At 40.5% G+C, this 11,744-nt stretch overlaps 1 protein-coding gene across 1 annotated transcript in view; it reads left to right on the forward strand.

Moving 5' to 3' along the window:
- WDFY3 (WD repeat and FYVE domain containing 3) overlaps positions 1-11,744 on the forward strand; it is a 258,223-nt gene that overhangs the window by 20,637 nt on the left and 225,842 nt on the right. Inside the window, exons 6-7 of the mRNA XM_019525884.1 lie at positions 3,990-4,156; positions 8,607-9,074. Coding sequence (XP_019381429.1) covers positions 3,990-4,156; positions 8,607-9,074 — 635 coding nt within the window. The remainder of the gene's footprint in view (positions 1-3,989; positions 4,157-8,606; positions 9,075-11,744) is intronic.

Here is an 11,744-nt window from a genome sequence, read left to right on the forward strand (position 1 = left end):
AAAAGTAGGGAAATCCAGAATTATGTACATGGGTGTCTGGATGATCAAAACTGCTAAAAAGCCATATTCCTGTTGATTTTGGTGAGAGTATTAAGGTGCTAGCACTTCCCCAATTTGGGCTATTCAACTTTTGTTTCTTGTGTATGAACCTAGTAGGCCTGTGAAGCAGCAAATGTTCGATTTAGATTCAGCCAATTTGAGGGATAGTGATTCAATTTGATGATTGAAATCACTGTCCTGATTTGATTCGGCCAATTTGGATTTGGAGATTAAGCCGCCAAATCGGCTACTGAAGCTTCGGACAAGGGATCTGTGCGCAGGATGACAGCAGGCTACCAATGGAAGCCTGGGCTGGTGGCGGCACTGGGCTGTTCCTGGTGATTGGCGTGCCTCCCCACGAAGCACTGGGAAGAATCAGCCTGGAGCCACTGCCGGCATCCCACGTGCAGATCTGGGGGCGTGCACCCCTGGGAAGAGCCCAACAGCCCCCTGAGCCTGCAGCCCTCCTAGGGGGTGCAGAGCAGCAAGAGGCGCCCCCTGCACCCACTGATCAGTTCTCATTGCAGCTGACACCAGTCGCTCCTGGGGCCGCTGCAGCAGGGGCTTGGGTGGGTATGGACAAGCTGTGCTGTGCCCTGTGCCATGTCTGTACAGGACATTTACTGTGTAGTAGACAAATTGTCTGCACTGTAAACACTGTGTGTCTATACATACATCCCTATTAGGCTGGAGTAAATTAACTCTGCAGCCGGGTAGTACTTGTAGACACTGCCCCATCTGGCTGGGGCTTGAGGGTGCTTCAGTGTGGGGGCTGCCTGCCAGCTAGCCCTGCACTGAAGTACATTCATGCCCCAGCTAGCCTCTCTGCTGGACTTTTGAGCTGTGGGGAGCAGCTCCAGGCTGGCAGGCTGACCCCCGGGGCCCCCTGCCAGCTGGGGCTTCTTTGAACTGGCTCAGTGTGCTGTGGTCCTAGGCACACATTGCAAACAGCGCTCCCAGGAGCAATACCCTCTGGAGTAAGCCCTGGAGTTTGCTTTACATTAATAGCATATGTTGATGCACCCAGTTGTCTTAGAAAAAGCCAGTATAATTAGAAAACAGGATATGGCCATTATGAATCAAATATTAAGTTAATCAATTACCAAATAGTAGATGGGAATAAAGTCTGAATATATAGTTTTTATGGGCACCTCTACATGAGGTATTTACTGCGGAGCTGACTAATAAGTTCCTTGGGAAAACAGCACTGTCTACTCATGCTGTGCTTTTAGGCCAGAGTAAACTAATTAACTCTGCTGTAGGACAGTATTGCCAGACACAAGTACTAAGTACTGTTTTATGGCTGAATTATTTACTTCTCCGCAACACATGTATAGATGCTAAGGGGACTGCCTGGAACATGAGGGTGCTTTAGTGCAGGGGCTGCTTGCCAGTTAGCCCTACACTGTCGCAGCATACTGAACCATGTCAGACCAGCCCCGGGCTGGTAGGCTGGCCCCTGGTTCCCTCTGCCAGCCAGGGCTGCTCTGCACTGGTTCAGCATGCTGCAGTCCCAGGCACACATGCAAATGCAGTGTCCAGGAACAATAAGCTTTGGCACGAGCTGCGCCAGAGTTTATTCAGCTGTGCTAATAGTATGTATAGGTTTTAAAGAAAGCATATCGCAGCATGAACTCTAGACTTCAGAAAACATTTTGGAATCCATGGTAAAATGTTAGGTTGGTACATGTGTATGCCTGGCTCAAATGGAGCCAGTAGTCTGGAGCTAAATCTGTCCTATTTGAAACCAACACAATATTAAGGCTGGGAGATGGATTATATTTCATCTCTTAATGTGGCTATGGAAAAAGTGGTATGACCATTGACAAATTCTTAGGATGACATGCAGCAGCTTGCTTATGCTGAGGATTTGGCTATTGTGAGGAGGTATGGTACAAACAATGTGCGAGGAATTGAAGAAAGCTGCAAGAAAAAGGGGATTGAAGATCAACGAAGATAGTATCGAATATGTGATGGTAAACCCACAAGATGGATTTTAGAGCTACTTAGCTAGCAGCCATTAACATAGATCCCAACAAGTTAGGCAGTTTAAATACATAGGAAGATTGTATCTGTGCCTTAATTTTCTCCTGCTATAAAGAGGAAATGCTTGTTTTGTCTCTGCTAAGAATTCTTGGCTTCAAAGAATTCTATAGAAAGATAAGTGTTTCAGATAGAGAGAAAGTTATAAGATTTATTTTATATAGATGAGAGACCTGGACACATTTAATAATGCAGTAAGAAGTTAAATACCTTGAAAAATAACTAAAATAGAAGCAATTTTGGAGGGCTGTAGGGTAGACAGACTAGGCAAAGAATTATTTGATATGGAATTGCAAGAGGTCTATGAACAATATAAATGGAGGGAAATCCTAGCAGAATGGTATGATGTATATTTGGCTTTATTAGGCTGCTGATGTACCTAATCCTTGATCGCAACAATCGTGCATCCTGCCATGCCATATATGCATGGCCCGATGCATGATTTTGGGATTGAGGATTAGATTCTAATCATGTTGTACTTGCTGGTACAGGTGGAGCCAGGATTCATGAGTCTGAACTTCCCTTGTCGCAGCAAGATGAAACCAGTCATTTGGGGCCAGGAACCAAATCGATCCATGGCCCATCTAACAATCTGCTTGGTGCACAGGGAGCCCAGCACTGGACTGCCACAGCCTGATTCTGGGTTCTGGGAGCTGTGTAAACCCTGCAGGCTGCCCAGCTGAGCAGGACACAGGGATTGATAGCATACTACACGTGGGACCTGACATCAAATTGCAGCAGTCTTGTGCTGAGCTCCCCTTGTGCAGGGTGCTGTATAAGCCCCATGTCCCACTCACCTGTACAGCTGGGAAGCATACCGGGTTTATACAGCTCTCAATTCATGCAGAGCCTGGCACTTGCCAAAAATCCGTGCACTGCCCAGAAGGGTGGCACATGGGATTTTGAGAGGTCCTGGCCACATATTCAATTTAAGGTGCGATACAAAAGATACGAAATATATATGGAATAACTCTGTGCCTCCTTTATTGTATTATCTTGCCTCATATTGACCTGCCCATGTGGCTAGGTACTACTTAAGGCACAATTAACCTGTTAATCATGTCTTATAAAGATAACATGTGTCAGGGGCCTTAGACTCAAATGGAAAAGATTGGATACAGTATACAGTTAACTTGGTTTAATATAATTTGCTGTTAATATAAATTACTGAAATAAAAGAGTAAGTTGCACTGTATTCATCCCTGTGTTTAACAAAAATTATCTCCAGAGAATCTCATCCTTACATGGGTTCTTAATTTAATATCTGGCTTTGGCTCTTTCATTATATTGAACCCCCCTCTTGTGCATGTACTTTGTGCATGCTCTCATAAAAATTGTTCTACAATAATTGTACGTAGTAAACATCTTTTTACATTCTAATTTAACACACAGTGATGTATTTCTAAACATTTTAAAGATGCTTTTCTAAAGATCAGTACTTCAGAAAGAATTTTAAACTTCTGCCATTCTAACCTAACTTTAGTATTTAAATATTTTGTATGACTCAACTGTTTTTGATGTGCTCCTTTTGTATCTTTATACTTTACTTCGAGTTCTGCCTCTATTTAAAAAAAGACTTTCTTCCTTTTACCCAGCGCTTTCTTCTGTCCACTAGGATTGAAATTTTTTCAGGGGGACTAATCCTTGCTCTGAGTATGTTACTAGATCTAATCTATATCAGTCTCTAAATGGTACAGTTCTACAAAAAAAAAAGGGTTGAACTGGCTGAATATTTTGAATTGAGAGATTTAAAATATAGCTCATATAGTCCACTGTTGCTCATGGAATCTGTGCCTCTGAAATAACTTCATGGCATTAATTTAAAAAATCTGAAAATAATTTGATTGAATAAGATTGTTGAGGAGAATTTGTGTTAATTTGTGATTTATTGTATTTTCTTTTTTTAGGTTAGAACAGGCAAAAGAAGCTGAGTCCAAGGATGCTTTAAAGGACTTAGTTAATCTGATAACTTCCCTGACAACATATGGTGTTAATGAATTAAAACCAGCAGGTGTTACCACAGGAGCACCTTTTTTGTTGCCTGGATTTGCAGTCCCACAGCCTGCAGGCAAAGGTACGTAAACTTCTTGCATCATGCAGAACACGCCATGGATTTTGAGGAGACATTACCAATGTATGGGAAAGGTGCTGCTCCTAAAATTGTCAAATAGGTAATATTAAAGGTAATTTTGCTCTGTAGTTAGTACTTGAATGAGAGTAGTAAAGGCACTTCATATCTTTTCCAAAACCAAATGCTGAGTTGCACCAGTTGATTTATGTGATTTTAATCTGAAACAGTGTACACAAAGCTCTTTGGATTCTCCTGTTTTAACTCCCTCCTTTTTTTTCTAACTCAAATGAATTGTTTAAGCATCTCCACCAAACTGAAATCTACTCTTAAACTACAATAACTACCTCCAGAGTAAATAGCACAGGTTTAGGTCAGCGCAGTGAAGCTTTGGATGTATACACAAGTCTTAAGACAGTTTCAACAAGAAACAGAAAAGAACACATACAGATTGTCAACAACAAAGGGAATCTATTGTTTTCACTCCAAACTCATGCCTTGTCTATACTAGAAATGGCACTGATTCATTTAAAATTGGTTCTACAATAACATTTTGCAATTAGATAAAACAACATAAATCTTCTATGTGGATGCCCTTTAATTTAACTTTTTCTGCTGTGATAGGAGTTATATTGGTTACTCTTGCTGTTTCCTGTTATGTCACCCAATATCCTTCTCAGGAGTTTCTATGTGAACAGAGCATTTCTTGGCACCATGTATAGTGATTAAACCAGGGTGCAGGGGCATGCTGGAGTATCATCAGGTCACCTTTGAAGGGTGCAGCAGGAAGTGCAAGAAGAGAAGCTGATAGGAGAAGGGTAAGGCTCCAGGTGTGAGGAGATAAGTAGGTAAAAATCAGGCTTAGGCTCTTCCTGCCTGGCCTTCTCCCATCCCCCAAACCTGGCCTCTCTGCAAGGAGGTAAGCGCACTTCCCATCTGGGGGAAATGCCTTGCTGGACTTGGTCCTTGCCACAGGTGACGATGACCTGGTGAGGGGTCTGTGGGTACTCGACCACCTGGGCGACAGTGATCATCGCCTGCTGGAATTTACTATCCAGTGCAGGGTGATGAAAGCAAGCAGTAAGGCAAAAGTCCTTGACTTCAGGAGGGCCCACTTCAATGAGCTAAGAGTAAGAGAGTAGGAGAGGCATCTTCAATGAGATGGGAGTCCAAGATGGGTGGTTGTTTCTCAAGGAGATGATCCTCCAAGCTCAGAGTCGGTCCCAATGCGCTCTAAGGCAGGCAGGAGTTCTAAAAAGCCTACATGGCTTGGCAAAAGCATCCAGGAATGCCTGAGGGCAAAAAAGGAGGCATACAAACAGTGGAAGCAAGGGGCTATCACTAAGGAGGGTTACACCTCTGTTGTTCATGATTGCAGGGAGGCTGTTAGAAAGGCAAGGCAGAGAGAGATGGAGCAAGGGCTAGCGACCAGAATTAGGGATAACAAAAAGTCCTTTTTCAAATACAAAGGGGGTAAGAAGAAGGTACCAGGCAATGTGGGACCCCTACAGGACAGGCTTGGCGACCTGGTGATTTGAAGCTAATGAAAAAGCTGACCTCTTTAATGAATTCATTGTCTCCATATTCCTGAACAGGGCCCGGGATATTTCCCCCACTAGCATTACAGGCAGACCCAGGGGAGGCACCGCCATGCCTAGGGTCAGGGATGACCTAGTTAGGGCATTGTTGGAGGGGATGGACATGTTCTAAATCAGTAGGTCCAGATGCTCTTCACCCAAGGGTGCAGAGGGAATTGGCGGGGTCACAGTGGGGCCCCTGGCATGGCTTTATGAGAAGCGTGAGCGGGGATTTGGTGGCTGTTCACAAACTCACCAGGGGGGACCAGTGGGAATTGGGTTACTAGGAATAACAGCCACAAATTGTCAGAGAGAAGGTTCAGGCTGGACACCAGGAGACATTACTTTACAGTTAGGGCTGCCAGGCTCTGGAATGGGCTCCCGGGTGAGGTGGTGCTCTCTCCTATGTTGGGGGTCTTCAAGAGGAGGCTGGACAGATATTTGGCTGGGGTGTTATGACCCCGCACTCATTCCTGCCCGGGGTAGGGGGTCTAAGCACTATGAAACTATGAAACCGAAATACGTTAAGTTGGGTTTTGAAGTGGAGAGCTGCTCAATTCACTAGTTATGGAGGGGTGCCTTGAGTCTAAAAAGGTTGAGAACTATTGCTATAAAGAAAACTAGTATGTCTGGGTCTTGTGCTCTGTTTATGCTTTAAACAAATGCAGATAGTTGTCTCTAGCTGTCAGTCTGTCTAGCGTGTTTCATGAGCTGCACTTTTTAATAAATCATTTTTAAAACAAAAATGCAAACTAGTCGTTAAGAAATAATTAAATGAATGTATGACTGAAAATAGAGGTATTAATTATGTAATTGTTACAATTTGTGTTTCAGAAGCTTTTGTTTCAACATCCAAATAAATATTAAAATAGAAAGGAGTGAAATGTGGCATTTAGATAATTGTATGTTTTGTTAACATTGAGCAATTTAGGATGCATAATAAATGAAGATGGTGTTCTTGGGTGCATACAAAATAAATCTCGGTTACTCTGTTTAAATCTGAAAAGAAAATATGGGTCATTAAAATTTGGTTTTGGTTAGTATTAGAAAGTTAAATATTATTAGAACACTTTAAAGTAATGCTGTTTGTAATGCATGCTGGGTTCTAGGCTTTTGCTTTTGTTTCTAGAAGAGGTTTTTAAAAAGTTCTTCTGGAGTTGTCTTAAATAAATTCTCCACTCTTGAATTTGGTCTCAGACCTGAAATTCAAAAGCCACACCTATCAGATTAGGAGCAATTTCATATTATGTATCTCTTCATAAAAACCTGCATGCAAATGATCAAGATCTTGAATAACTGTTGATTTTCAGTAGTAAAAATATTTGAGAAATTTCTACTGCTAGAAACCATCTGGGAGTGGGAATAGTATAGGCATTCAGCCCATTCCCTGGACCAGACAATCGCTGATTTGGGGGAACGTGAGGAGCATTGCCTTACTGCTCTACTCCTCTTCCAGACCAGACCAGGAGTGGGGCATACAAGTGTTAGTTCTTGTGAGTTTCTCTCTCAAGGGAGATCTTTCAGATTGGCACTTTGAAGATTTTTCTCCTGGAGGGGTCATTTTTTCCTCCAGGAAAAAATAATGAACACTTGTTTACTTGTTTCTACTGGGAGAGTGGCAGTTCTGGGAGAATCGTAACACCTGTATGTAGCCTAAATTGCTTTAGTGTCTCTTGGGCACTTACACAGGTTTTAGATGGATGATAGCCAATATATGTTGTGCTCTGGACTAAATTTATGAGCTTTCTTAAATATTTACAAACATTTGATTTCACTGTAGTGTTTTAGTAATCTGAACTAGGAACCCAGAAGCAATTTGCTGGTTTCCAGTTCAGGCCAGAATGATTCTGTATAATTGAGTAGTCCTTTAGTATTTTGCTACTTACATATATTGGCCTATTGGCAGGCCTGACCAAGGCCACATGTCGTTCCAGGCAGAGACATACACAGGTTTCTCTTGCCAACTGCTGGGGTTAGGTTCCTGAAAGTTCCCGTGGTTGGCAAGACAAAAGGCTTATGGGAAAAATGACAGATGGTGGGCTGATGCATGGTCATGGAAAACCGTGGTTACTCAAAACTGCATACCATGGTAGCCAAAATGCTATATAGAATTTTAAGTGTGGATATGCAAAACTGTGGTTGGCAAAACCATGGGTGGCGAGGGAAACCTATACTAAAATAACTCCTTCCCAATGCAGTTATATTCTGGAACTAAGCAAGAACAAGATCCTAACAAAAGGAAGACCATGTTTTGTTGTGCTAACCCTTTTTCTCCATGTGTGACTTCCAAATAGGTGAGAGGTGAAGAAAGCTATATGTATTAGCTTTTAATTGGGTCAGATCTTTTGTTCTGGTCAGCATTTTTCATTGTGTTTTGTGGTATTATTGAGAAGAAAGAAAGAAGTGCTGCTTATCGCTTTAAACTAAGTATGCCTGCAACATGTGAAATGCTATAGATGATGGATGCAGCATAGCATACTGAACTTGTTACCCATTATGAACCAAATGTAGCAACTGGACTTTAAAAGAAAAAAAAAAAAAGGAATAGTCTGAACCATAGCCTGTTTATTAAGATTTTAGTTTCAATTTGAATTTTATATTTTGATTTTTTTCAAGTGTATTTACTGTTTATTTCAAAAGCAATACCACTGAATTCATTTACAGTTATTGTCAAAGAAATGATTTCTTAAATATCAATAAATATAAGATATTTCCCTTTATAATTGAGTTCAGAGAGGAGCTTCTTATGTTTTCTGTGCTTTTGCAAAAAATCACTTTACTGCAATTTCTCTTTGTACTTATTTTATTACAGAGAACATATGTTCGTTCATACGTGTTCCTTAAACTGTTTGATCTCTTTCCCCTCCCTGCCATTTTAGGTCACAGCGTGAGAAATATTCAAGCCTTCTCCGTCCTCCAGAATGCATTTTTGAAAGCAAAAACTAGCTATCTTGCACAAATAATCCTTGATGCCATCACAAATATTTATATGGTGGACAGCGCAAACTACTTCATCTTGGAATCCCAGCATACGTTGTCCCAGTTTGCAGAGAAAATTTCGAAGCTTCCAGAAGTGCAGACCAAATACTTTGAGATGCTGGAGTTTGTTGTCTTTAGCTTGAATTACATACCTTGTAAAGAACTCATTAGTGTCAGCATTCTCTTAAAATCCAGCACATTGTATCAGTGTAGCATCGTTGCAATGAAGACTCTTCTTAAGTTCACCCGTCATGACTACATCTTTAAGGACGTCTTTAGGGAAGTGGGACTTCTGGAGGTGATGGTAAACATTTTACACAAATATGCAGCTCTTTTGAAAGATCCCACTCAAGCTCTGAATGATCAAGGTAGAGTAACTTTTTGTTTTTACTTATATACTTGATTAACTGTGAAAGGAGATTAGTTTTTGTGAGCAGGGATATAGGTCTAGACACCTGACTTCTATTTTCAGCTCTATCTGTGACTTTCTGTTTAACCTCGGATAGCTCAGTTAAATTCTGTGCCTGTTTTTTCATATAAAGCTAGGAAAATATATGACCACCATTAGTGTTGAGAGTTTCTCTGGGAAAAGTGCTAGACAAGTACAAAATATTTAATAAAAACTATGTGGTAATTTAGATCTTTCCATTGTTTAAAAAGTCTTTATGATATTGCATTATAATGCTTACTTAATAGAGAGCCAAAGTGGGAAGATGGGGAGTATCTGTGGTATAATTATGTCCTATCTTGCATGATAACCCCCTTGTTCGCTATGTGGAGTCTCATCTAATTAAGTACCTTGGAATGGTGGAGTTTTACTTTTGCGTAGAGTCAGTCGGACACTGAAGAAGTAAGAGACAATGCTTGCAGAAAGCTTCAGAGTTTCAGGGCCTCCGTTTTGATAAGCACGTACAAAAATGACTTCCACCAATATGTGTGTAACACTCCACAGTTATACTGTATAACTACTTAAGGTGTGAACTGAAGAATATGTACTTTAGCTAGAATTGTGTGTTCCATTTATTTATTCAGCCTGTAACACATTTACTGCATCTGTTATCTCTGGCAAATGGATATACAATATCATAATAAAATGCATCAAACTAGTCAGAGCCATTATAAATACCTAGAAAGAATATTTAATAGTCAAATATATTTAATAAATTGTCTTCCAGCCTGTTTTGAAGGGGCATTTAAATACAGATGGTAGCAGAATACTAGAGGTATTATTTCCATTGCCTGCAACTCCAGCTAGAAAACACTAGTGGCTGCCAACAGATGGACCAAATCAATATATGGGTGGGACCAGTAGACACAGTCTTCTGAAAGTGCTGTGGGATTTTTAATAACTGCAAGCTATTAGGTTTTCTTTTAAGAATGTTGTCTTGAAGTCTGTAAAACACTTAGCTTATTATTATTATTTTTTTAAAGGCACATACACCGCTTGTGTGTGCAGTTCTGATGCTTGTTGAATTGTCAGCATTGTTTAATGCACGTCTGATTATTTCTTGGATGTGCTGTATCCAGATACTGAAAAGGAGAAAACCTGGTTCCTTTAAAAATGTGGCATCCTATGCTTTGGTGATGTTGCTGCAAGAAATTGGTTTGGGGTTTAAGTAGTAATGGATAAAGCTTCATAGTCTACTTCATGTTGTCAGATGCTCATCACTTACATCTTAAACTCGTGTTTTTTTGGTTTTTTGTAATTCAAGTTTAAAATTAATGTCCAACTTTGTACTCAGTTTTGTAATAAAGTCTTTGATGGGCTGGTTCGAGGAAAGGCAAAAGCTTGACTTTTTGATTCAGATGACAATGGTATTTTAAAACATTTGGTAATGTACATTCGTTTTTAATAAATACATTTGATGATAGCATTCTTTTTTTGGATTTTTTTTCTTTTCACACTTAGAAGCAATGTGTAGGTTGAATAAGTGCAAAACACCCATAATAGTGTTTAAAATCTGTTGTTTCTGTTTCACTGGAGTGTGCAGATATGAAGAGTTCTTAAAAGAAAAAAAGCCTTTTAAAGTGGCTCAGCTGTCATACAAATGAGGGGCTAATGCCATCAGCTAGGATGCATGTAAAAAGTGTTTCATGTTTCTGATGTCCTTGAGGTTTTTTTAAGGGACAATGACTAGCTATAATAGATATATCAGCCAGTTTTTTGATACTTTGTTGGGTGTTTGCTGTTAGAATAAGGCCCCAAAACTCCAGACCCTTTTGTGATTTTTTCCTCTACACTGGCCTCACAGGCAGTGTGGTGAATGACAAAGCAGAGTTATACTTTTGTATTTATGGTATGCAAGATTTACCGCTTATTGCCAGGGGAAAGTGAGTCCTTGATACAGAGTGCTGTTACTGCACTACTACAGAGTCTTTGCCCTACCATTTGCTATGATCTGTGCTACCAAGACAAACAAGCAATAAATAAATCAGCAAATTTACACTTTGCAAGAATGATGCTTTTAACTGTTTCTCATAAGGAAAACCCACCCTTTCATTACAGTCAAAGCAGTATGCATAAGCATAGTTACCGGTCTGTAGGAACAGCTTGGTGGGATGGAGCCTAAAGAACCAACATGCTTTTGCAAGTCTGGTCAGACAGTAAAATCAGTATTAAACTAAAGAATGTTTGAGGCCATTTTCCTCCCCCCAGCCCATAGTTTTCTCTTTCCTTCTGTAGAACAGGAACATAGTAGTTTAACATAGTGATGATACTTTTTTTTTTTTTTGTTTTGGAAAGGGCTAACAGTTTGCATCCCCACTGCAAATTTAAAGTGTTACACACATTTTTGTTCTCCAGTGTGGAGCTCATTTATAAGTAAAGTAGACATCGCTTTCTTTTAGCTTTTTGAAGGATTGCTGCCTGTCCATTTGTTAAAATTAACTCTCTGGGCCTGCTTTATATAAACAAGCCACAAGGTAGTTAAAAGTGTGTTGGAGAAAGATTTCCAAAAAACAATTGAGAAGAGGGAGTAGGTGAGAAGAATAAATTTCATATCTCTCTCCCCCCCGCCCCCCCCCCCCCCCCGCCCTCT

The sequence above is a fragment of the Gavialis gangeticus genome, unplaced genomic scaffold, assembly GCF_001723915.1.
Source record: "Gavialis gangeticus isolate Ggan-Ray unplaced genomic scaffold, GavGan_comp1, whole genome shotgun sequence".
NCBI classification, from domain to species: domain Eukaryota; kingdom Metazoa; phylum Chordata; order Crocodylia; family Gavialidae; genus Gavialis; species Gavialis gangeticus.